This window comes from Drosophila ficusphila, unplaced genomic scaffold, assembly GCF_018152265.1.
Source record: "Drosophila ficusphila isolate 14025-0441.05 unplaced genomic scaffold, ASM1815226v1 contig_128, whole genome shotgun sequence".
NCBI lineage: Eukaryota > Metazoa > Arthropoda > Insecta > Diptera > Drosophilidae > Drosophila > Drosophila ficusphila.
This window is the reverse complement of record NW_025064017.1, coordinates 1,563,392-1,588,232: the sequence shown is the minus strand read 5'-3', so window position 1 is coordinate 1,588,232 and position 24,841 is coordinate 1,563,392. Positions and strand designations below refer to the sequence as shown.

General features: G+C 35.3%; 1 protein-coding gene across 1 annotated transcript; it reads right to left on the bottom strand.

The window, feature by feature from the left end:
- Positions 1 to 11,985: 11,985 nt before the first annotated feature.
- On the bottom strand, positions 11,986 to 16,857 carry LOC108100643. The gene is made up of 8 exons (XM_043209498.1): positions 16,068 to 16,857; positions 15,992 to 16,009; positions 15,880 to 15,936; positions 15,730 to 15,815; positions 12,562 to 12,597; positions 12,304 to 12,363; positions 12,180 to 12,236; positions 11,986 to 12,097 (listed from the first exon to the last, which is right to left on the bottom strand). Exons 1-8 carry the CDS (start codon positions 16,114 to 16,116, stop codon positions 12,020 to 12,022), a joined length of 441 nt encoding a protein of 146 aa, XP_043065433.1. The 5' UTR covers positions 16,117 to 16,857; the 3' UTR covers positions 11,986 to 12,019.
- Positions 16,858 to 24,841: the final 7,984 nt, after the last annotated feature.

The window sequence follows — 24,841 nt, the reverse complement described above, 5'->3', positions numbered from 1 at the left end:
AACATTTCAAAAGTTATGGGCTAAGCAGTGCTGGGATCTGGTCACTTTTCTGCAAACCCATTTTTTGCAAATTTTGACAGGTCGGGGGTCATTAAAAATTACAAAATATTGACCAAAAATTCGAAAATAAACCAATAATGCAGCTAGATAGATATTTTAATAACAAATTCAGAGAGGTATTCCACTTTTAAATCGGGTAAACATTTCAAAAGTTATGGGCTAAGCAGTGCTGGGATCTGGTCACTTTTCTGCAAACCCATTTTTTGCAAATTTTGACAGGTCGGGGGTCATAAAAAATTACAAAATATTGACCAAAAATTCGAAAACAAACCAAATATGCAGCTAGATAGATATTCTAATAACAAATTCAGAGAGGTATTCCACTTTTAAATCGGGTAAACATTTCAAAAGTTATGGGCTAAGCAGTGCTGGGATCTGGTCACTTTTCTGCAAACCCATTTTTTGCAAATTTTGACAGGTCGGGGGTCATAAAAAATTACAAAATATTGACCAAAAATTCGAAAATAAACCAATAATGCAGCTAGATAGATATTCTAATAACAAATTCAGAGAGGTATGGGCTAAGCAGTGCTGGGATCTGGTCACTTTTCTGCAAACCCATTTTTTGCAAATTTTGACAGGTCGGGAGTCATAAAAAATTACAAAATATTGACCAAAAATTCGAAAATAAACCAATGATGCAGCTAGATAGATATTTTAATAACAAATTCAGAGAGGTATTCCACTTTTAAATCGGGTAAAAATTTCAAAAGTTATGGGCTAAGCAGTGCTGGGATCTGGTCACTTTTCTGCAAACCCATTTCTTGCAAATTTTGACAGGGTGGGGGTCATAAAAAATTACAAAATATTGACCAAAAATTCGAAAATAAACCAATAATGCAGCTAGATAGATATTTTAATAACAAATTCAGAGAGGTATTCCACTTTTAAATCAGGTACAAATTTCAAAAGTTATGGGCTAAGTAGTGCTGGGATCTGGTCACTTTTCTGGAAACCCATTTTTTTAAATTTTGACAACTCGGAGGTCATAAAAAATTCCAAATATTAACCAAAAATTCGAAAATAAACCAATAATGCAGGTAGATAGATATTCTAATAACAAATTCTGAGAGGTATTCCAATTTTAAATCGGGTAAAATTTTCAAAAGGTTTGGGCTAAGAAGTGCTCGGATCTGGTCAATTTTCTGCAAACCCATTTTTTGCAAATTTTGACAGGTCGTGGGTCATAAAAAATTACAAAATATTGACCAAAAATTCAAAAATAAACCAATAATGCAGCTAGATAGATATTTTAAAAACAAATTCAGAGAAGTATTCCACTTTTAAATCGGGTAAAAATTTCAAAAGTTATGGGCTAAGCAGTGCTGGGATCTGGTCACTTTTCTGCAAACCCATTTTTTGCAAATTTTGACAGGTCGGGGGTCATAAAAAATTAAAAAATATTGACCAAAAATTCGAAAATAAACCAATGATGCAGCTAGATAGATATTTTAATAACAAATTCAGAGAGGTATTCCACTTTTAAATCGGGTAAAAATTTCAAAAGTTTGGGCTAAGCAGTGCTGGGATCTGGTCACTTTTCTGCAAACCCATTTTTGCAAATTTTGACAGGTCGGGGGTCATAAAAAATGACGAAACATTCACCAAAAATTCGAAAATAAACCAATAATGCAGCTAGATAGATATTTTGATAACAAATTCAGAGAGGTATTCCACTTTTAAATCAGGTAAAAATTTCAAAAGTTATGGGCTAAGCAGTGCTGGGATCTGGTCACTTTTCTGCAAACCCATTTTTTTTTTAAATTTTGACAGGTCGGGGGTCATAAAAAATTACAAAATATTGACCAAAAAATTCGAAAATAAACCAATAATGCAGCTAGATAGATATCTTAATAACAAATTCAGAGAGGTATTCCACTTTTAAATCAGGTACAAATTTCAAAAGTTATGGGCTAAGCAGTGCTGGGATCTGGTCACTTTTCTGCAAACCCATTTTTTGCAAATTTTGACAAGTCGGGGGTCATAAAAAATTACAAAAAATTGACAAAAAATTCGAAAATAAACCAATAATGCAGCTAGATAGATATTTTAATAACAAATTTAGAGAGGTATTCCACTTTTAAATCGGATAAAAATTTCAAAAGTTTGGGCTAAGCAGTGCTGGGATCTGGTCACTTTTCTGCAAACCCATTTCTTGCAAATTTTCACAGGTCGGGGGTCATAAAAAATTACAAATTATCAACCAAAAATTCGAAAATAAACCAATGATGCAGCTAAATGGATATTTTATTAACAAATTCAGAGAGGTGTTCCACTTTTAAATCGGGTAAAAATTTCAAAAGTTATGGGCTAAGCAGTGCTGGGATCTGGTCACTTTTGGGTGCATGGCATAACGCCCAGTGTCATAGCGCCCACGGGCGCTATGACACAAACAATGTGTCATACCGCCCGCGGGCGTTCCGTCACTTTTTGAAAGTGTCATATCGCCCGCGGGCGTTTTGTCATTTTTCTTATGGGCCTATTGACACTATGAGAAGTGCATTAACGCCCGAACCTAATATTAATGAAAAACCTGGTATAAATGGGTGCATGTAAGTGCGGATCAGAAGAGATCCAAGTGCCGGGTACAGAATCAATCGACTCAGGAGGGAGCAGCCCGAACCTAATAGTAATGAAATACCTGGTATAAATAGCCGCCCAGCACAATTTATCGTGAGAATCGAGTGCTGAATAGCGTAAGAAGCGCCGCAGGCAAAAATTTTTTTACATAAAAATCGCGCGATTTTTATGTAAAACAATTTTTGCTTGCGCTTTTAATAAAGTAAATTTAAACACAAAATTGTGCTAACATGTCATTTATTTCATTTAAACATTATTGATAAACTTTGATTTGGCTGTCTACTATTTGCCTGCAATATAGGCAGAGCAATAGAGACTTCGCCGCTTTCACTTTCATCACTTTGTAGCACTCAAAACATATTTTGAAGTGGCTACAAGGTAATAGTACCACATCACGCGGAGTGTCAAGGCAAATTATACATTTAAGAACTTCAACCATTTGAATGAAGTGTAAAGTATTGTCCTCATCTTCATCTTCAGTATTATCTAAGCATGACTGCTCTTCAAATGTGGTGTCCCACCTAATCAAATCATTTTTTTTTTTTTTTGATTAATTAGGCTGCCAAAAAACTCGTTTTGCAAGTTTTACTAAATTGAGGGCGTTATGACACAGGTTGCAAATGTCATAAGGCCCACGGGCGCTGTGACATTTTCGGTGCGGGCGATATGACACTTTTAGAAGTGTCAGAACGCCCGCGGGCGCTATGACACAATTGTTTGTGTCATAACGCCCGTGGGCGCTATGACACTGGGCGTTATGACATGCACCCGTCACTTTTCTGCAAAACCTTTTTTTGCAAATTTTGACAGGTCGGGGGTCATTAAAAATTACAAATTATCAACCAAAAATTCAAAAATAAACAAATAATGCAGCTAGATAGATATTTTAATAACAAATTCAGAGAGGTATTCCACTTTTAAATCGGGTAAAAATTTCAAAAGTTATGGGCTAAGCAATGCTGGGATCTGGTCACTTTTCTGCAAACCCATTTTTTTGCAAATTTTGACAGGTCGGGGGTCATAAAAAATGACGAAACATTGACCAAAAATTCGAAAATAAACCAATAATGCAGCTAGATAGAAATTTTGATAACAAATTCAGAGAGGTATTCCACTTTTAAATCAGGTACAAATTTCAAAAGTTATGGGCTAAGCATGGCTGGGATCTGGTCACTTTTCTGCAAACCCATTAGTAGTTGGATAATACGGGTCCTGGCTCACTAGGTAATAAATCATGTCAAAAAAAGGGGATGGGGGTGACCCTAATTAGTCACGCATGGTTGCACACAGGTGTCATAATGACCTAATTAGCATAATTATGTAATAAAAGTGTGGGAAAAAGGGGGAAAAAGGGGGTGGGGGTGACCGTTAGGATGCACACAGGTGTCATAATGACCTAATTAGCATAAAAAGGTCACTTAATTAAGTTAGAAAGGGGTGTGAGGTGTGAGGTGTGAGGATCACCCCAAAGAAATGGTGAAAGTGGGTGGGGTGTTTTGTCATATCTTGTCTTGTCTTGTTTTTCTCACCCCAAAGGTGTGTGTGTGAGAGGGGTGTTTTCTCATGCGTAAAAATGTGTGGTTGCTTAGAGTGATCTTTAGCCGAATAGGGTGCGTAGGAGTGTGTGAGAGGGGTGTTTTGTCATGCGTAGAATTTGTGGTTGTTTAGAGTGATCTTTACCCGAAAATGGTGTGTAGGAGTGTGAGAGAGGGGTGTTTTGTGATGCGTACGAATTTGTAAAACGATATTTAGGTTGAGTAGTAGGAGGAGGAGGAGGGGGAAGTTGTTTTATAATGCTTGCCCTTTTGTCATGTGTAGGAATTTGTAAAACGATATTTAGGCTGAGGAGTAGGAGGAGGGGGAAGTTGTTTTATTATGCGTGTCCGTTTTGTTGATTCAATTAGGGTTGTAGATGATATCTGTTAGTGTAACCTGTCTTCAGTGGTCTTGTGGTCAAAAGGCGTTGGTTTGACCGCATACTTTTGTGGTGTGAAACAAGCGTGAGTTCGAGAACCTCCCCCTCTTTAGCGAGCATTAGATGGGGAAGTGAGCGTGAATATCTAAAGTATGTTGCTTCTAACTTGTATTAAGTAAAGGGGAGGGTAATCTTAAATGTTTCAATTCTATAGTGGAGGTGGTGCTGGTGGTGGTGGTGGTTCCTAACAGAATATACACAAAAACAAATGAGATCGTTTATTTAGTCAAATGCGTTTTTATTTAATCATATTCAAAAAATTTTTTCTCACACGTTTATATTCCGAAAGAAAAAACGGTTACTTTCAAGTTTTCAAAAAAGTTATGTGTTAAGGAGAAATGTGGAAAGTAGTTCAGTTTAAGAAAACTATCCGAGTTGAGCGAACCAAATAAAATCGTCGTGCGAACCCTCCGGAAATTTCAAATCAAAGAAAAGTCGTGTTAATTTTGTTTCAAGTGGAATCGATTTATGTGAACTTTTAAAATCTAATCATTATAAAAATCCAAACACTTTACAGTTTAAGTAAAGTTGAATTAACTTGAGAAACACCCCAAATTTGAGTTGTGTTTGTTTGTGTGTGTGTGTGAGCAAACTTAAATCAATTAGTTTACACAAATTAAAAATAAAATAAAATAAAATAAAATACTTTACAGTTAAAGTAAAGTATAATAAAGTGAAAAGAAGTGAAAACTAATAACAATATAAAACAATACTTAAAACAAAAAACAAAAAGCAAAAATCAAGATGAATAAGTATTGTGAAAAGTGCAACATTACCCTATCGGGTAACATTTCGTGGAGTCACCATCTGCGGACGGAGCAGCAAAAAAGAAACGTTATCGAGCCAGTGGATGCAAGAATTAAAAAGATCAGTTCTGGATTCCAAGGAAGGATAATTCAGTACCTATATGAAAACACCATCAATGATGTGATTTATCCCACACAATTTATGGAGGAAGCAGGAGAAGCTTTTCTTCCCCACTTGTATCCATTACAAAACCTAATATACAAAAATTACACGAATTCATTAGTAAAATACAACTCCGACTGTAAAATAATATAATACTATTAATTATCTTTATATCAGGCCGAAGGACTTAGTATCCAGTGCCTTAGATTACATTAACTTTAGTATTAAATACTAGATTTAATTTGTTAAAATAAAAATAAAATAAATAAATGTCTACCTGCCACTTCACAGGAAAATTTAGGGGTGCAGCACATAATGCATGTAGTTTAAAATATAAAGTTCCAAAATTTATTCCGGTTTTTCTTCCACAATTTCACCAGGTATGATTGCCATTTATTTATAAAAGATTTGGCTCTCATACCTGGTGAAATAAAGGTAATCCCATTAAATAAGGAACAGTATATTTTAATATCAAAAATTATAACTTTAAGTAATGGTGAAAACTTTGAAATCCGTTTTCTAGATTCATTTCGATTTATGCCTTCTGCATTAGATACATTAGCTTCAAACCTGGATAGTGATCAAATGCATATAACAAGATCATTTTTCCCAAATGAAACTCAATTTAACCTTATGCGAAGAAAGGGTGTATTTCCTTATGAATATTATAACGAACTGCTTTTTATTGTCTCCGCTCGCTACGAAACGTGCGGCTAGCTCAGTTGAGTTTATGTGTTCGTCCCACCAAATTTATTGTTGCGTGACAGGTTAGCTTTAGAATATAGGTTGGGTTTATTGTTGTGGCTTTACAGCTTGGTATTGACTCGTGGATCTGCTGCCTGACGACTCGCTCTCCCTCGTTGACGCCGGTAATGGCTCCCGCGTCGACTCTACGGCGGCACGCCTGTCGCGCGTCCTCTGCCTTGCCGAGTCTTTTGGGCACCGGTCGCGTATTAGGCACGCTACGAGCCTCTCACAACCTTGGAGGATGTTAGACAGAACCTCCCTAGCGGGGCTAAGCAGTGATGCCTGCAGTCACCACTCTTCGCTCCACCCCGGAGTTCGGTCGGGACTTCGTCGGCCTGGCCCTCAGCAGGTCCTCACTCTCGTGTGGACCGACGCCGGGTACCTTTCGCACAACTCCACTGGATCTTCGTCGGCCTGGCCCTCAGCAGGTCCTCAATCTTTCATGGGGTACCGACGCTGGGTACCTTTCGCACAACATCCACTGCCAAGACTCCACCAACTTCGTCGATTTCGAGACTCGTAGACGCACCCTACAACTTACCTTGTACCCTCGGGATCTCAGCTTGGCAGTCTCAGCTTATGTAGACGTGACCGTCGTTGGGCTTCTTGACTCGGCGATCTTGATTCCGGATTAAATGGCACTTGGTATTCTCCTGGGGGTTTCACTCGCGTTGGTACGATCTCGTTGCACGACTTGACTTGACTGTCCCGACTGCCTGCACGCGTCCTCCTTTTATATGCCATCCATGTCCCGCTATTTCCCTCCATCGGTGGCGTGACTGGGTCCAAAGTGCAGGATAAGTGGCGTGATCGGGTCCAAAGGGCAGCACAAGTCCCGTTAGTTCACGGTCTCTCCTCTTTGTGCTGGTCCAAAGTCCGCCAACTTCACCGTTATAACGGGTACAAAGTCCAGAACTTCACCGTTATAACGGGTACAAAGTCCAGAACGGTACCGTTAGTTCACGGTCTCTCCTCTTTGCGCGGGTCCGAAGTCCGCAGACTCACCGTTATTGGGTCCAAAGTCTGCAGACTCACCGCAGCATTGAGTCCAAAGTCCTTTGCACCGTTATTTCCCTTTTCTTCTGCACGCCGCGCATCCCGCTGTTGCTATGCGGCTCTCCTGCACTCAAACTTGTAAGGCGTTTTGCAAACCCTTACAATATTTAGATTTAGTTGAGAAATTAAAAGAAAGTAAATTACCTCCTAGAGAAGCTTTCTATAGTTCCTTAACTGAAAATGAATGTTCGATTGAAAATTACACTCATGCGCAAGAGGTATGGAATGAGTTTTCATGTGAGAACTTAAAAGATTATTTAGAGTTATACTTGAAAACAGATGTTTTGTTAATGTCTGATGTCTTTGAAAACTTCCGAAGACTTTGTATTAAAATTTATTCCCTTGATCCAGCGCATTTTTTCACAACACCAGGTTTATCATGGGAAGCTATGTTAAAATGTACTAAAATTGAATTAGATTTATTAACTGATATAGATCAGTATAAATTTATTCAAAGTGGTATTCGAGGTGGCTTAGTTCAATGTACCTACATGTAGATATGCAAAAGCAAATAATAAATATGTTGAGAATTTTGATAGTACTCAAAAATCATCATATTTAATTTATTTGGATGCAAATAATTTATATGGTTGGGCTATGTCACAATCTTTACCATATGGAGGTTTTGAATGGGTTTCAAGGGAATCACTTGATAGTATCAATATTTTAGAGATAGGAGATGATAGTGAATATGGCTACATTTTTGAGGTAGATCTAAAATATCCTTATAAATTACATTATAAACATAATGATCTTCCATTTTGTTGCAATAATCAATTACCAACAAAGACAGATAAAATTAAAAAATGAATTGCTGATTTAAGGGATAAAGAAAAATATATTATTCATTATAAAAATCTTCAACAGTGTATAGAAAATGGTTTAATTCTGACAAAAATCCATAGAGGTCTTCGTTTCTTTCAGAAGCCTTGGTTAAAAGCATATACTGACTTGAATACATTCCATAGAACTAATGCAAAAAATACATTTGAAAAAGATTTTTTAAACTTTTAAATAATGCTGTCTATGGAAAAACCATGGAAAATGTGGATAAACGAGTGGATGTAAAATTAATAACAGAATGGGAAAGTGCTTCACCATCAGATTCTGCTGGTCCTAAAAGGCATTGTGCTAGATCTCTTATATCAAAGTCCAACTTCCATAGTGTAAAACAGTTTTCAGAAAACTTCTTTGCTTTTCAAATGAAAAGGTTAAATGGTTTATACAATAAACCTTTATATTTAGGTTTTGCTGTTTTAGATCTATCCAAATGGAAAATGTATGATTTTCATTATAATTATATTAAACCCAAATACAATGAAAATGTGCAATTAAATTATATGGATACGGATTCTTTTATATACACAATTTATACTGAAGATTTTTATAAAGATATTCAGAATGACATTGAGATGACGTTTGAAACATCAGATTATTCTGATGAATTATTAAATCTCTATAATTTCCCTAAAGCAAATAAAAAGAGGTTGGGATTTTTTAAAGATGAACTCAATGGAAGACCGATGAGTGAATTTGTTGGTTTAAGATCAAAAATGTATGCCTTTAAATCATATAATATTAATGATAACTCTGAAAAAACAGTAAAAAAAATCAAAGGGAGTTAAAAGAAGTGCCATTGATCAGTTAACCTTTAATAGTTTTAAAAAATGTTTGTTTTCGGAAGAGGAAGTGGTAGGATCTATGACAATGATTAGATCTAGGAATCATATTTTATCAACAGTTAGATGTAAAAAAGGGGTTCTCAGTCACAAAGATACTAAGCTAGTTATACAAGATAATAAAATTAATACATTACAATATGGACATTATAAAATAGAAGAAAACAAATTAGAAAATAAACTTGATGAAATAAATGCAAATATTTATGTTTACGAGCAAAGAATTAAAGAAATAGAGAATTGTCCTAATAGAAATAATTATCAAGACATTGAAATAGAAAAATTTAAGAAAAATATTGATGATTGTACATTTGAAATGTTTTATACAGAATTAGAATTAAATTTACTAAATTTTGAAAAAGAATAAATTTAATCTATAATTATAAATAAAACAAGAAAGGAAGCTAGCTTCGGCAAGCCGAAGCTTATATACCCTTGCAGTCATCAAACAAATCGAACAAAATACATAAAGGCTAACAACCTCGAAGCTATGACGACTTTTCTATTAATTTTACATATTTTCGACTGTTGTTCATATGGCAGCTATATGATATAGTTGTCCGATTTTTATGAAATTTTTTTCTCGGTTCAAGGGTAGTTCATAAAGTCGATGTTGTAAAAATCATGCTCGTGGAATAAAAAACAACAACGTTATGATTATTTTGCCATTATTTCTACATATATTTTTTGATCTTTCCTATGGCAGCTATATGATAGGGTTATCCGATTTTGATAAAATTTAATCCGAAATTTAATAACCGTTAGAAAACGCCATCTTGAAGAATTCAAGTCGATCTGATCAAAAACAACGGCGTAATAATTGTTTATCCTTTATTTTTTTAACTCTTATATGGGAGCTATCCGATATAGTCGGCCGATCCGGCTCGTTCCGACTTATATACTGCGTGCAATAACTACACAACTTTTGGAAAAGTTTCAACACGATAGCTTTAAAACTGAGAGACTAGTTTACATAGAAACCGACAGGAGGACAGACAGACAGACAGACAGACAGACAGACAGACAGACAGACAGACAGACAGACAGACAGACAGACAGACAGACAGACAGACAGACAGACAGACAGACAGACAGACAGACAGACAGACAGACAGACAGACAGACAGACAGACAGACAGACAGACAGACAGACAGACAGACAGACAGACAGACAGAGACAGACAGACAGACAGACAGACAGACAGACAGACAGACAGACAGACAGACAGACAGACAGACAGACAGACAGACAGACAGACAGACAGACAGACAGACAGACAGACAGACAGACAGACAGACAGACAGACAGACAGACAGACAGACAGACAGACAGACAGACAGACAGACAGACAGACAGACAGACAGACAGACAGACAGACAGACAGACAGACAGACAGACAGACAGACAGACAGACAGACAGACAGACAGACAGACAGACAGACAGACAGACAGACAGACAGACAGACAGACAGACAGACAGACAGACAGACAGACAGACAGACAGACAGACAGACAGACAGACAGACAGACAGACAGACAGACAGACAGACAGACAGACAGACAGACAGACAGACAGACAGACAGACAGACAGACAGACAGACAGACAGACAGACAGACAGACAGACAGACAGACAGACAGACAGACAGACAGACAGACAGACAGACAGACAGACAGACAGACAGACAGACAGACAGACAGACAGACAGACAGACAGACAGACAGACAGACAGACAGACAGACAGACAGACAGACAGACAGACAGACAGACAGACAGACAGACAGACAGACAGACAGACAGACAGACAGACAGACAGACAGACAGACAGACAGACAGACAGACAGACAGACAGACAGACAGACAGACAGACAGACAGACAGACAGACAGACAGACAGACAGACAGACAGACAGACAGACAGACAGACAGACAGACAGACAGACAGGACAGACAGACAGACAGACAGACAGACAGACAGACAGACAGACAGACAGACAGACAGACAGACAGACAGACAGACAGACAGACAGACAGACAGACAGACAGACAGACAGACAGACAGACAGACAGACAGACAGACAGACAGACAGACAGACAGACAGACAGACAGACAGACAGACAGACAGACAGACAGACAGACAGACAGACAGACAGACAGACAGACAGACAGACAGACAGACAGACAGACAGACAGACAGACAGACAGACAGACAGACAGACAGACAGACAGACAGACAGACGAGACCAGACAGACAGACAGACAGACAGACAGACAGACAGACAGACAGACAGACAGACAGAGAGGCAGACAGACAGACAGACAGACAGACAGACAGACAGACAGACAGACAGACAGACAGACAGACGTACATACATATTTCGATTCAGATGGTGATGCTGATCAAGAGTATATATACTTTATGGGGTCTGAGGTGTCTCCTTCACTGCGTTGCAAACTTCTGACTGAAATTATAATACCCTTTGCTCTGCAAGGGTATAACAATGAAATTTTAAATTTAAAGAACAAACATCGCTTTTTATTTAAAGGTTAATTGAAGGTAATGTATAAACCAAATATTACAAATTAAAAGAACAAACATTGCTTTATTTAGAGGTTAGTATTACATTTCATAACAAGATTATAAAATTTTTATTTTAAAGAACAAACATTGCTTATTAGAGGTTAATGTTAAAAATTTCCCAGAACAAGATTATAAAATTTTTATTTTAAAGAACAATTAAAATGGTTTCTTAGAATTACACTCAATTTGCTTATTTTCTTCAATATTTAGTGGTATAGTTTGCACATAACTATTTATACCACCCTCTATTATAAAGATTTTATCATCGTCATTACTTAAAGGAATAGATTTTATATATTCATCATTATCCTTATCTAAATTTAAAGGTATAGTTTGCACATAGTTGTTAATTCCACCTTCAACAAGAACAGTTTCGTCCTCACTAGGTGATCTTGTGATGCATGGCTCTGGATTATCCTCATCGTAAATGATTACTTCGTGGTCATCATCATCATCATCACCATCATCATCATTATGCTCATCATGGTCATCATACAAAACCAGAGGGTCTGAAAATAAAAATATTATTAGTATATATATATATATATATATATATATATATATATATAAAATATATATTATTCAACTCACGTTTTTGTACTCCACTCGAAATAGTATTTTCATGTTCTTTATTAATATTTTGAAATTCTGAAAATAAAGATATTATTAGTATATATAAATATTATTTTATATATGTATATATTGTTCAACTCACCTTTTTGTACTCCACTCGAAATAGTATTATTAAATTCTGTATTATTATTATTTTGAAATTCTGAAAATAAAATATTATTAGTATATATAAATATTATTTTATATATATATGTATATATTATTAAACTTACCTTTTTGTACTTCACTCGAAATAGTATTATCAACTTCTTTATTATTATTATTTTGAAATTCTGAAAATAAAATATTATTAGTATATATAAAAATATTTTTTTTTATATGTATATTTTGTTTAACTTACCTTTTTGTACTCCACTTGAAATAGTATTAGCAACTTCTTTATTTAAATTCTGCAAAACAAACATATTTCCCTGCTCAATCAGATTATATTGTCACTATTAGTTATTTTGAAATCATTAATGTCATTAATTGGAATTTTATCTGTACTAATCTCACTTTCTTTTTTATTTAAATATTCAATTAGCATTTGAGATGCTAAATTTCTGTTCCTCAAATATAGTCCATTAATTTTTTCTGCTGCTTCGATACCTATTTCATTTATTTGTGGGCCATCGTTAAGATATCCTGGTTCTTCATCTCCTATCTCTTCCCGTTTACTATCTTGTATAGAAAGAAGATCGGCATCTTTCGAAATTCTTTCATATACTTTTCTATCTTTCTGCCTCTCTGCATGTATTGCTGAATGTGTTAAAACTTCAGCAAATTCAAAACAATTTATTCTTAATGTTGCTAGAGGGGTATTTACATTTCGTTTAGATTTTCATTGGTGGTGGTGAGGAGATAAATGTTTTATATTCCTACGTTTTGATTTATTTCCACTACGTTTAACATGTGATCTTCTATATATATTATTATAGTGACATTTAACACCTACCGTAGCACTTTTATATGCTACGGTGAAGAATCTATTCAACCCCCTTCTTCCTAAATCCAGATGCCCCCTATTCTCCTTTCATTTTCAATTAACTGGTTTTTAAAATTTTCTATTATTCCTCTCTTTGTAAATTCTATTTGAGAGTTATGTATGTTTTCAGCGTTTTTTAATTTTTGTGTTGTGTTTCTTTTTATTGGAACTCGTGTTGCACTTTCAAATTCGGTATCACTATCATTGATACCCAACACTATTTCTTGAGAGGTATTACTAATTTTAGGTGCTCGACTTACGTTTTGAAAATCTGCCTCACTATCATTGATACCCATAACAATTTTTTGTGATTTTTAGATTCTATGTTTTTATTTTCTATATTCTCAACATTTGTATCTTTCCTATTAAAATCAAAAAGATTGGGTGGGTTTGATGTTGTTGTTGCAGATATTGTTGATCTTGTTGTTGTAGATGTTGTTGTAGTTGCAGATGTAGTTGTTGTTGTAGATGCTGCTGTACTTGTTTCTTCTTCCTTTTCCACCAGAAACCTACTTATCAAAGTAGGTGGGTTTGATTTTGATGTTGTAGGCGTTGTTGTTGTTGTTTCTTCAACTGTGCTTGCAGTTGATGAGGTTACATTAATAGGTACTATTATTATTAGTATTTATTATTTGCGTATCAAGTTCACTTTTTAAATTTTTTTTCACTATCATCACTAGTCTTGTTTAAAAGATCAATAAAAATATGGCTATCTTCCAAGATCTCGAATTTGAAATCAATTTTTATTATTTTTTTTCAATTTTGGCATATTAAATAAAAAATAATTTAATTTAATTATTTTATTTAGGGTTTTTAAAATTTGTTATTTTATTGGGGACCGGTAAAATTTTAATAATAAAATTTTTTATTAAAATAAAAAAAAAATATTAAAAAAAAAGTTTTTTTTTTTTTTTAAAAATATAAAGGTGGCACACAAAAAAAAAAAAAAAAAAAGAAATTTTTTTTTGAATAAAAAAAAAGAAAAAAAATATTTTTTTGAAATGCTTTCCTTTTATAACCTCCTGTTTTGTAAATGTATATATATATAAATATACATGAGTCTATTTCACGCATTGACGTCAATGTGTACATTTTATTTGTTCTATGCTTCAAGTTGTTGTTGTTTTTGTGAATCCAACTATCTGCTAATTTTAAAAAAGTCTACACAGTGCGTAACTATACAATCATCTTTTAGTTTTAGAATCTTTAAAATTAAAAATAAAAAAAAAAAAATAATTTTTATTTAAAAAAAATTTTTTTTTTTTTACTTTTTTTTTTTTTATCCTCAACACACAAACACATTAATTATTTTTTTTTTTTTTTTTTTTTTTTTTCCCTGCAGTTCCAAAAAAGGTTTTTCCTATAAGAAATTCCGCGAGGAAGCACCGAGGTAACTGGGGTACGAAGGTATGCCCGCACCGAGGAATTGCGCGATGAATTTTGTATGGGATTCAAGTTTTCTTCATAGGTGAATCTCTCGATGAACTTTTTGGCCGTTTCATCGAGCGATTCCTCGGTGCCTTATACGAATTTTGTATGGGAAAAAAATCGTATAAGGCATAGAGGAATTCGTAGCGGAAGTGGAAGCGGGGTTTTCCTCGAAAGCTTTTGCGAGGATGCCCTTTGGGAATTCTTCGGTGAATTTTTAAACAATTTCCTATATGAATTCCCCAATACATTTTTTTGGAAAGTCATACCTATTTTCATAAGAGGAATGACTAAAAAAAACACATTTTTAATACAGTTTTTAAACATTTTTTTTTATTTATAAATATTATTTATATGACTATTATTATTCTATTATTATTATTATTATTATTATTATTATTTTACTATTATTATTATATTACATTTTTATTATTACATATTTTATTATTATTATTAGTATATTAAATTTTTATTATTATTATTATTTTATTTTTATTATTATTTTATTATTATTATTATTTTATTATTATTTTTATTTTATTATTATAATTTTACATTTTTATTATTATAACGTATTATTTAAATTAAAATTAATTTTAATATTTTTTTTGCAAATGCTATTTTTTGCGCATTTTGCATCGCCTTTCTAATTATTTTTTCGGCATCCTCAAGGGGAAATACTTCTTGTGAGACGTCTGAAAATATAAAAAGATATTTATTAAAATTGCTGCTTCGAATAATTTATTAAAATAAATGAAAAATATTGTTCATTTGTTTACCTTTCAAAATACCAAAGAGGTTTGCCAAGTTTTTAAACCTCTTTTTTATGTGAGTTCGTGCCGTCCAAATTAAAATTTGGCAGCAAGCCATCGTCAACGACTTTTCGGAAAAGTTTTGCAAAGTCATCCTTCCTGGCAAAGTTAGTAATTTTTGCTTTCTGTAAAGATAAAAAGTTAAAATCTTTACTCTTGCAGTATAAAAAAACTTACGTAAAACTCCCGCCGCTCAGGTGTCATAGAGCTCTCGAAGAGCTCTATGTCGTCCTCCGTCTTGAGGGGGAAGGGAACCCCTGTCTCCACCCTCTTCTCTTCCGCTTTCAACTTAAGCGTCAACTACTGCCGTGTTCTCCGCCAGCTTCTCGGCCAAAACATCTATCTTGCGGTGCAAAGCCGCATTTTGCTCCGCAAGATAGATGTTTTGTTCTGAAATGGTAAATAAATTTATTTAGAAAGGATTATATATATTAATATATATAGCAATTAATACCTTTTAATGCGGAAAGTATCCTTTCTTCGCACAGGATTATTCTTTCTTCACATGAATCTGTTAAAAAATTTAAATAGGTTATCAAAAATTAAAAAAAAATCATGAAACTCACGAGATACGGATGGATGATCTGTGAATAGTAAAATAATATTTTAATTTCAGTTTTGTGTAATGGAATTTATACTCACCCGACTCGGAAAAGTCGATACGGCGAATTTTGTTCGGTGGCTCTGACATTCTAAGGAAATAAAAAGAACATAATTAAAATCATTGTTTTATAAATTGAAACTTCCTAATTTTTTTTTTTTTTTTGGTTTCGAACCATGGAAGGTGAATCTTCAAAAGATATTTAAAGCGCCGTCGCTTTAAATATGCCCGATTCGTAATTAAATTACGCCTACGGACTAAACACCTCCAAAATCCTAAAAATCCCTAAGAACAGTGCAAGCATGGAACTAAAACTGCTTCCTGTTTGAAAGGCATAACTACAGCCTTTCTCCTAAATTCCCTAACTGAAAATTTTTTAACGCTCATCAGCGTTCTGAAATTTACTAAATAAATTCCTAAGCTTGACGACCTTAAGGGCGCATCAAAAAAGTTTGTTTTATCATTGAATTCCCTACCTAATATAAATATTTCTCCTTCATTGTCCTCAAAGGACTCTATTTGTATTGGGATCTCATCCCCAACGAAACAAAAATTGTCTGGTTTCCTATCGCTAAGCCTACAGTCTTTAATTTTAAGAAACCTGCCTTCTAACTTAATTTCCTCCCTTTCTGGAGCTACATACGTTTCCTCTACCGTTCTTCTATAAATTTGTTCTAGAATATTTGTTGGCTTTCGGACCACTTTTTTTAATACCTGCAAATAATTCTCAAACGCGTAAGAGGAACCTGCAATCGGATTTCCGATTTGATTTACAGTCTCTCTTACATGGAGTAGGCCATGAATATTGTAAGAAACACTGTTTTCGCCGAAGACAATGGGAAAATTTTCAACAAATAAATTTAACATTCGTTGAGCAACCTCAACATTATTCTCCCGCTGTTTTTGTGAGCAGAGCAGTCTATATGCGCAATGCAATAGCAAAAAAATATAATACTGATCTTCATGGATTGTATCTTTAAAAACTACAATTCCAGTGTATAATAAAAATTGGCGAAATTCAGTGCTTTTCCAATTTGGAAGTTCTAACAATGTTCTAGGCTTTCATGAAAATTCCCTAGGTTTGTAGCCCCGCATTGACGTTAATATATCTGACATCTTCATTTTATTTTCTTTAGAAATTTTTTGTTTTACTTTATTATAATAAATTCTTTCCAAAAATTTTCGCATTACACCCAACTCAATGAGGTGCATGCAATCCAAGGGAACTTGGGTAACCATACCGATGCCAAGTTTTTCAAAAGCGGACTGAGACCCTAAGAAATCTTTATGGTGATGATTTGGATATTTCCTCCTCGCAAAGTCAACATCTGTAATTAACTCAGCACAAGAAGTGCTGTATGTTAACGTTGCATCTATTTTGCGTCCCACCTGAGTGCATTTGGTACAGCCATAACTGGATGTATGTCCAGGTGTGCCTGTAACAAATGCCCTTGCAGGAGTGTCGCACACAAGAGCTCTTAGATCAATTTTAATGTTTTTATTTAAAATGGTTAGACCATTTTTCGTTACATCGGACAACTCCCTAGTAAATCTAGACAAATACTCATCTGAATTGGATGGCTTGTTTTGGCCCGAAAAAACTCCTACGGGGAAAACCGGACATTTATTTATATTATTTACTCTAATTAGTATGGGCCACAATTGTGCACGTGAGCTTTTAAATAATGGAAGGCCGTCAACATTAACGTCAATACTTAATACATCCGGTAGTTCCGGAACTACATCAAGTTTATTTAATTGTTTTGAAAGGCCAATATGCAAATAGGAACCACCTCCAACTTGCATAATATTTGGCTTTTCAGTACAATTAAATTTATAAAATGGCCTAACATTTAAATTTTCTTCATTCAAAATTTTTACTAATTCTATTACACAGCTACGCTTGGGCTTGTGTTTAACAAACCACTTCCTAAGCTTATAATTAAGATCCTCCTGACCCTGCTCTACCTCCATGCTCAATTGCTTCCTGACTTGGATCTTCATCTAAACGTTCTAGCTCTACATCTTCCTGCGTAAAGTTCTCATTACCCTGAGCGCTAACTTCAACGTTTTCTTCTCCCTGACTTCCTTCTGCTAATCTTAGCCTTCTAGCTAATTCTTCTTTTTCCTTTTTAACTTGATAATAAAGCTGATAATATTTAAACATTTTATTTCTAATCTACTAAATTTTCTAATAAAAAAGGAATGCTGAAAATTGAAAACAAATTTTTTAGTTTAATATTTTAATTAAATTAATAAAAAAGTTTTGAAAATAATATAATTAATTTAATTAATTAATTATTGTGTTGCCAATACCAACAATTAAAATTTTATAGCTGAACGAAATAAACTTCCGGGAGTTGAAGGGGGGCCTGCCTCGTACAATCAGTATTGCCAGTTTTGCATATTATAAGCTAGATTTTTAATAAAATAATCTAGAATAAGCTAAAATTAAAAAATGATATTTTTATGTTATTTCAAGCTATAAGCTAGATGCAAATTTAACAAGCTTATGTTAATGCAGATTTAACATAACATAAAATAAAAATATCATTTTTTTTTTAATTTTAGCTTATTCTAGCTTATTTTATTAAAAATCTAGCTTATTCGGACGCTCATCACCTGGCAACACTGTTGATGCGTACAGTTGATGCAAAGAAAAACCCATAAGGCGTCGATTTGAATTGGCTTAAACTTCATTGGGCCAGTTTAAAATTGGGCCCAGCTTACGATTGGGACCATTTTATTAACTGTACGCCGGCGCACATTAAAGGGATGGCTTATTTTAAACACAATTCAATTTCACTTTGTTTACTTCTTAAAAGCCCCGCAGCGCCTCATGGGTTTTTCAATAACTTAAAAAAAAAGCTCTTAAACATAATTCAAGCACTTACCTGGTTTTTTTAGTAAAAACAATTCACAAGTAAATCGCTTTAATTTCACTTTAATTTAACCTGCACGACCGCTTCGATGACGAACAACGAAAGAATGACGCAGGTCAGTTCTTTTTATACCCTTGCAGAGCAAAAGGGTATTATAATTTCAGTCAGAAGTTTGCAACGCAGTGAAGGAGACACCTCAGACCCCATAAAGTATATATATTCTTGATCAGCATCACCAACTGAATCCAAATCCGTGTGTCCGTCTGTCCGTCTGTCCTCCTGTCGGTTTCTATGTAAACTAGTCTCTCAGTTTTAAAGCTATCTGGCTGAAACTTTCCCAAAAGTTGTCTAGTTGTTGCACGCAGTATATAGGTCGGAACGAGCCGGATCGGCCGACTATATCGGATAGCTACCATACGAGAGAATGAAATTAAAAATTCTTACTCCGTTGTTTTTGATCAGATCGACTTGATTCCTTCCAGATGGCGTTTTCTAACCACTATTGAATTTCGGATTAAATTTTATCAAAATCGGATAACTCTATCATATAGCTGCCATAGGAGAGATCAGAAAATATATATATAAATAATGGAAAAAAATTATAACGTCGTTGTTTTTAATCCCGCGAGCATGATTTTTGGAACATCAGGCTTTTCTAATACTCTTAAATAAAAAAAATTTTTAAAAAACGGGGTAATATATCATATAGCTGCCATAGGAAAGATCGAAAAATCTATATAGAAATAACGGAAATAAAATTATTACCTCGATGTTTTTCATCAGACAATCATGATTTTTGGAATATAGAGTTTTCTTATGAGTCTTGAGTTACAAATTAAATTTTATCAAAATCGGACGACTATATCATATAGCTGTCATATGAACAATATGGAAAATTAATAGAAAAATCGTCATAGATTAGATGCTGTTTAGCCTTTTTGTATTTTGTTAGACATATTTAATGTCTGCAAGGGTATATAAGCTTCGGCCTGCCGAAGCTAGCTTCCTTTCTTGTTTTTCTTAATTTGCGTCGTCCCTTTTGTTTCGTCTTAGACTTTTTGGCGCGTGCCTTGCTGGCATACCCTTTAGATTTAAAGTCATGTCCGACTATATATGCAACGCGAATTAATAAAAGGGCAAGATTCTTAATACTAATATTGGAAATATTTATTTAAACTAATTAGTCAAATTATAAAACCATTTAACAAATCCCTTTTTTTTAAATAATCTAGTTCATTTTTTAAATTAATTAATATTGATTTTTAATTTGACTAGTAAATTTAATTTAAATATTATTTCCAGACAATAGCTAGTATATAATATTCCATAATAATATTGTATATAATTATATTCATTTTAAGTAAATTATGTTAAAAAACTTTAAAACCTAAAAGTATACATAAGTCGAGCATGCCTCAGCCGTGGTTCCCACCGAAAACCCAAATTTGTGTTTCTAACGGTTAATGCATTCCAATCCCAACAATGCAATGAGAGAAACGAAAGAATAGAAGACAAATTTGGTGTCGGGCCGCCGTCGTTGCCAAGCAACGACATCGTATTCGAAGAGTGAGAAAGAGGGGGAAACTTAGGAATATCCCTTTCCCTTTCCTACACACATGATTGGCAATTGCAAAAATTCACATGTGAACAGCCAGAACTGCAGGGATCATATAACCCAAATGCATGCTTATTAATGTACGTACGTACATATGCCCGTAACGTAAGGCGGTACACCCAACAAAGATTTCAAAAGCGACATTTACAACATAGCCAAAATCATTTATAATTTATAAATAAAATATAAAATATAATAAAAAACAATTTATTATATCTATACTAATATTATAAAGAGGTAAAATTTGTTTGTTTGTTTGTTTGTTTGTTTGTTTGTTTGTTTGTTTGCAGGGAATAGGCTCCGGAACTACTGGTCCGATTTAAAAAATTCTTTCACCGATAGAAAGCTATATTATCGTGGAGTTAAATAGGCTATAATATATTTTGAAAAAATTAGGGATCCGTAAGAAAATTGCAATATTTCGCATATAAAGTGAGTTGCTACCTCATCACACTGACAAACACGCTCCCATAGCATTTTAACTCAATTTTTGTGTTCACTGTGAAATTGTGAAAAAAAAGAATTTTTATTCAATTTAAGTTGAACTGTGAAAATTATGTGGATCGTGCATTTGAGGATAAATTCACCACTCTGTCCATAGTCCAAAATGCTTAGAGGACGACGTGCAAACATTGGCCGCAGACATCCAAGCCAGCAGCCAGTATATTCACAAAACTTAAGCGAAGAAAGACAAATGAGGACATGGAGATCATTGGCATCATTCAATCGCTTGGAATTTCAATATGACCCCACTGCGAACTTCAGTGATAATGAAAATTTAGATATTGGACCAATGGCGACTATATACCGATATTGCAGTGCGTTAATGTTTAAAAGAGAAACGGCTGGATTGTGCTGCGCAAGTGGAAAAGTCAAACTGGAAAAGTGTTAAATCACCATCTTTCTATACTTCCATATATTTAAAAAATGTTGAAACATTGACTTTTATGTTGTTAAATAGGCTATAATTTATATTGAAAAAATTAGGGATCCGTAAGAAAATTGCATATAAAGTGAGTTACTATCTCATCACACTGACAAACACACGCTACCATAGCATTTTAACTCAATTTTTGTGGTTTTGGTTTGATTGAAGTCAAGTTTTTTGTGCTTAGTATTTTTCATTCAATAATATTAATACAGTATGCCGAAAAAAGAAAATCAAACCTTTTTAAGCAAAGTGCTCAGGCGAGGGATGCTAAAAGACGTCGAAATGGTGAGTCATCATCAGTAGGCGAAAATCGCCTTGCGAATCAAAGAGAATATGCATTACGATCACGAGCCAGAGAATTGAGATCCGAGCGCTCGCAGCGCCTTCAGCAACAAAATGTGAGAACCTCACAATTACGCGCGACAATCTAGCACCGACCGCTCCCAACGTTTGGCCGAACAAAATCTGAGAAGCACTCAGGTTCGCGCGCGACAATCTAGCACGGAGCGCTCGCAGCGCCTTGAGGATCAAAATGCTAGAACCTCAGAAGCTCGCACAAGGGAATCTAGCAGCGACCGCTCCCAACGTTTAGCCGAACAAAATCTGAGAAGCACTCAGGTTCGCGCGCGACAATCTAGCACGGAGCGCTTGCAGCGCCTTCAGGATCAAAATGCTAGAACCTCAGAAGCTCGCACAAGGGAATCTAGCACCAACCGCTCCCAACGTTTGGCCGAACAAAATCTGAGAAGCACTCAGGTTCGCGCGCGACAATCTAGCACGGAGCGCTCGCAGCGCCTTGAGGATCAAAAATGCTAGAACCTCAGAAGCTCGCACAAGGGAATCTAGCACCGACCGCTCCCAACGTTTGGCCGAACAAAATCTGAGAAGCACTCAGGTTCGCGCGCGACAATCTAGCACGGAGCGCTCGCAGCGCCTTGAGGATCAAAATGCTAGAACCTCAGAAGCTCGCACAAGGGAATCTAGCACCGACCGCTCCCAACGTTTGGCCGAACAAAATCTGAGAAGCACTCAGGTTCGCGCGCGACAATCTAGCACGGAGCGCTCGCAGCGCCTAGAGGATCAAAATGCTAGAACCTCAGAAGCTCGCACAAGGGAATCTAGCACCGACCGCTCCCAACGTTTAGCCGAACGAAGAGAAAGACAGCGAGTTTCAACAGCTAGAGCGCGCTTTCGATTTTTAGCTCATAGTAATAGATCAGCATTCAATTATGATCCACATATTGATTATGCTAATCAGACAACCGTCAAAATTGGTTCAATGAACAAAATGTGCTCTAAGTGTTTCGCAAAAAAATGGGCCCATGAACCGATTGGTATGTGCTGTGCTACTGGAAAAGTTGTTCTCCCGAATATACGAGATCCGCCACAACCGATAAAAAATCTTTTGACCAATAATCATTTATTATCTGCTCATTTTTTACAAAATTTACGTAGATACAACAGCCTATTCCAAATGACATCCTTTGGCGCAAAAGAGATTAGAGAAGGGCATTTTATGCCCACATTTAAAGTAGAAGGTCAAGTTTATCATCTGATAGGCAGCCTTCTACCGCCATCAGGCCAAAATCCGCAATTCTTGCAGATTTATTTTGTTTCAGATGCAGATCAATTATCAATACGATCAAACATCGCCCCAGCACTGAAAATTGAAGTAATTAATGAATTACAAACTGTTTTAAATAGCCATAATGTATACATACAAGGTTTTAAACATAACCTAGAACTAAATTCTTCGGAGACTTTAAAATTAATTATTCATTCCGATCGAGTACCGCAGACAGAACACCGAGGCAGGTATAATGCTCCAACTGTTAATGAGGTGGCCGTTTTGTTAGTTGACGAAGATAAAGGTCCCAGAGACATAGTATTACATGGTAGAGACGGAAACTTAAAAAGAGTCTCTGAACTGCATCGTGCATATGACCCGCTACAATATCCTATTATGTTTATAACAGGCGAAGACGGCTATTGTCTAACTATCCCCCAGCATAATTCAGCACGAAATAAGACTGTTTCATGTATGCAATTCTATGCCTACCGATTAATGATCAGACCTAACTGTTTTAATTCTTTACATTATTACCGAGATTTATTTAATCAATACTGTGTTGACATGATGGCAAAAATGATTTCAGAAAGATTAAATTACATATCCCGAAACCAACAAAAGCTTAGAGTCGACGACTATATTCATTTAAGAGATGCTTTAAACCAAGACGCAAATGTAAATCCTGCAAATATAGGACAACACGTCATTTTACCATCCTCATTTACCGGTTCTCCAAGGTACCTTCATGAAAAAACACAGGATGCCATGACATACGTGCGTAATTACGGCAGACCAGACTTATTTGTCCCCTTTACTTGCAACCCTGAGTGGCAAGAAATTAAAGAAGAACTTTTTACCGGCCAGCGGTCCTTCGACCGGCATGATATTATCGCCCGAGTATTTCATTTGAAAATGAAAAAAATTATTAAATTAATTACAAAGGATGAGATCTTTGGTACTGTCAAGTGTCATATGCTTAGCGTCGAATGGCAGAAACGAGGTTTGCCACATTGCCATATGTTGTTTTGGTTAGACAGAAAAATACAGCCAGACGAAATTGATGACTTGATAGTTGCCGAACTACCTAATAAAGATGAAGATCCAACACTCTTTCAAATAGTCACAAAAAACATGATACATGGGCCATGTGGCGAAGAAAGCATCTCATCGCCATGCATGAAAAATGGTATATGCACCAAAAAATATCCGCGGCGTTTTGTCAATGAAACTCAGACCGGTGATGATGGATATCCCGTCTATCGTCGTCGTGACGGTAATAACGGCGGACAGGTTGCTACCTTAAATATACGGGGTAGGACAGTTAGCATAGACAATAGATGGGTGGTGCCATATTCTCCAATATTATGTCGGACTTTCAACTCTCACATAAACGTCGAATATTGTCATTCCGTACAGGCTATAAAGTACATATGCAAATATATAAATAAAGGATCTGATCAAGCAACTTTCAGTGTCAGAAATGCTTATGACGAAGTTGAAAATTATTTGAGCGGCCGGTACATCAGTACATCTGAAGCAGTGTGGAGGTTGTTAGAGTTTCCTATCCATGACAGACACCCTACCGTAGTACACTTAGCGGTGCACTTAGAGAACGGACAACGAGTATACTTCTCAGCACAAAACTTGCAAAATATTGTGGAAAATCCACCAAAAACCGACACTGACAGCGTTTTTTGACCTGTGCAGTAGGGACGGATTTGCCAAAACACTACTCTATCATGAAGTCCCTCATTACTATACATGGGCTAACAATAAATTTTCTAGAAGGAAACGTGGTCAAGACGTAGTTGGACACC

Bases quoted from the DNA above. Each gene is read 5' to 3' on its own strand.
- LOC108100643 (XM_043209498.1), bottom strand. From the start codon at position 16,116: ATGTCAGAGCCACCGAACAAAATTCGCCGTATCGACTTTTCCGAGTCG. The intron at 15,816-15,879 runs GTATTAATTGCT...TTACCATTTCAG, and splicing joins GATACTTTCCGCATTAAAAG to AACAAAACATCTATCTTGCG. The intron at 12,098-12,179 runs GTGAGTTGAATA...TTTTATTTTCAG, and splicing joins TTCGAGTGGAGTACAAAAAC to ACCCTCTGGTTTTGTATGAT.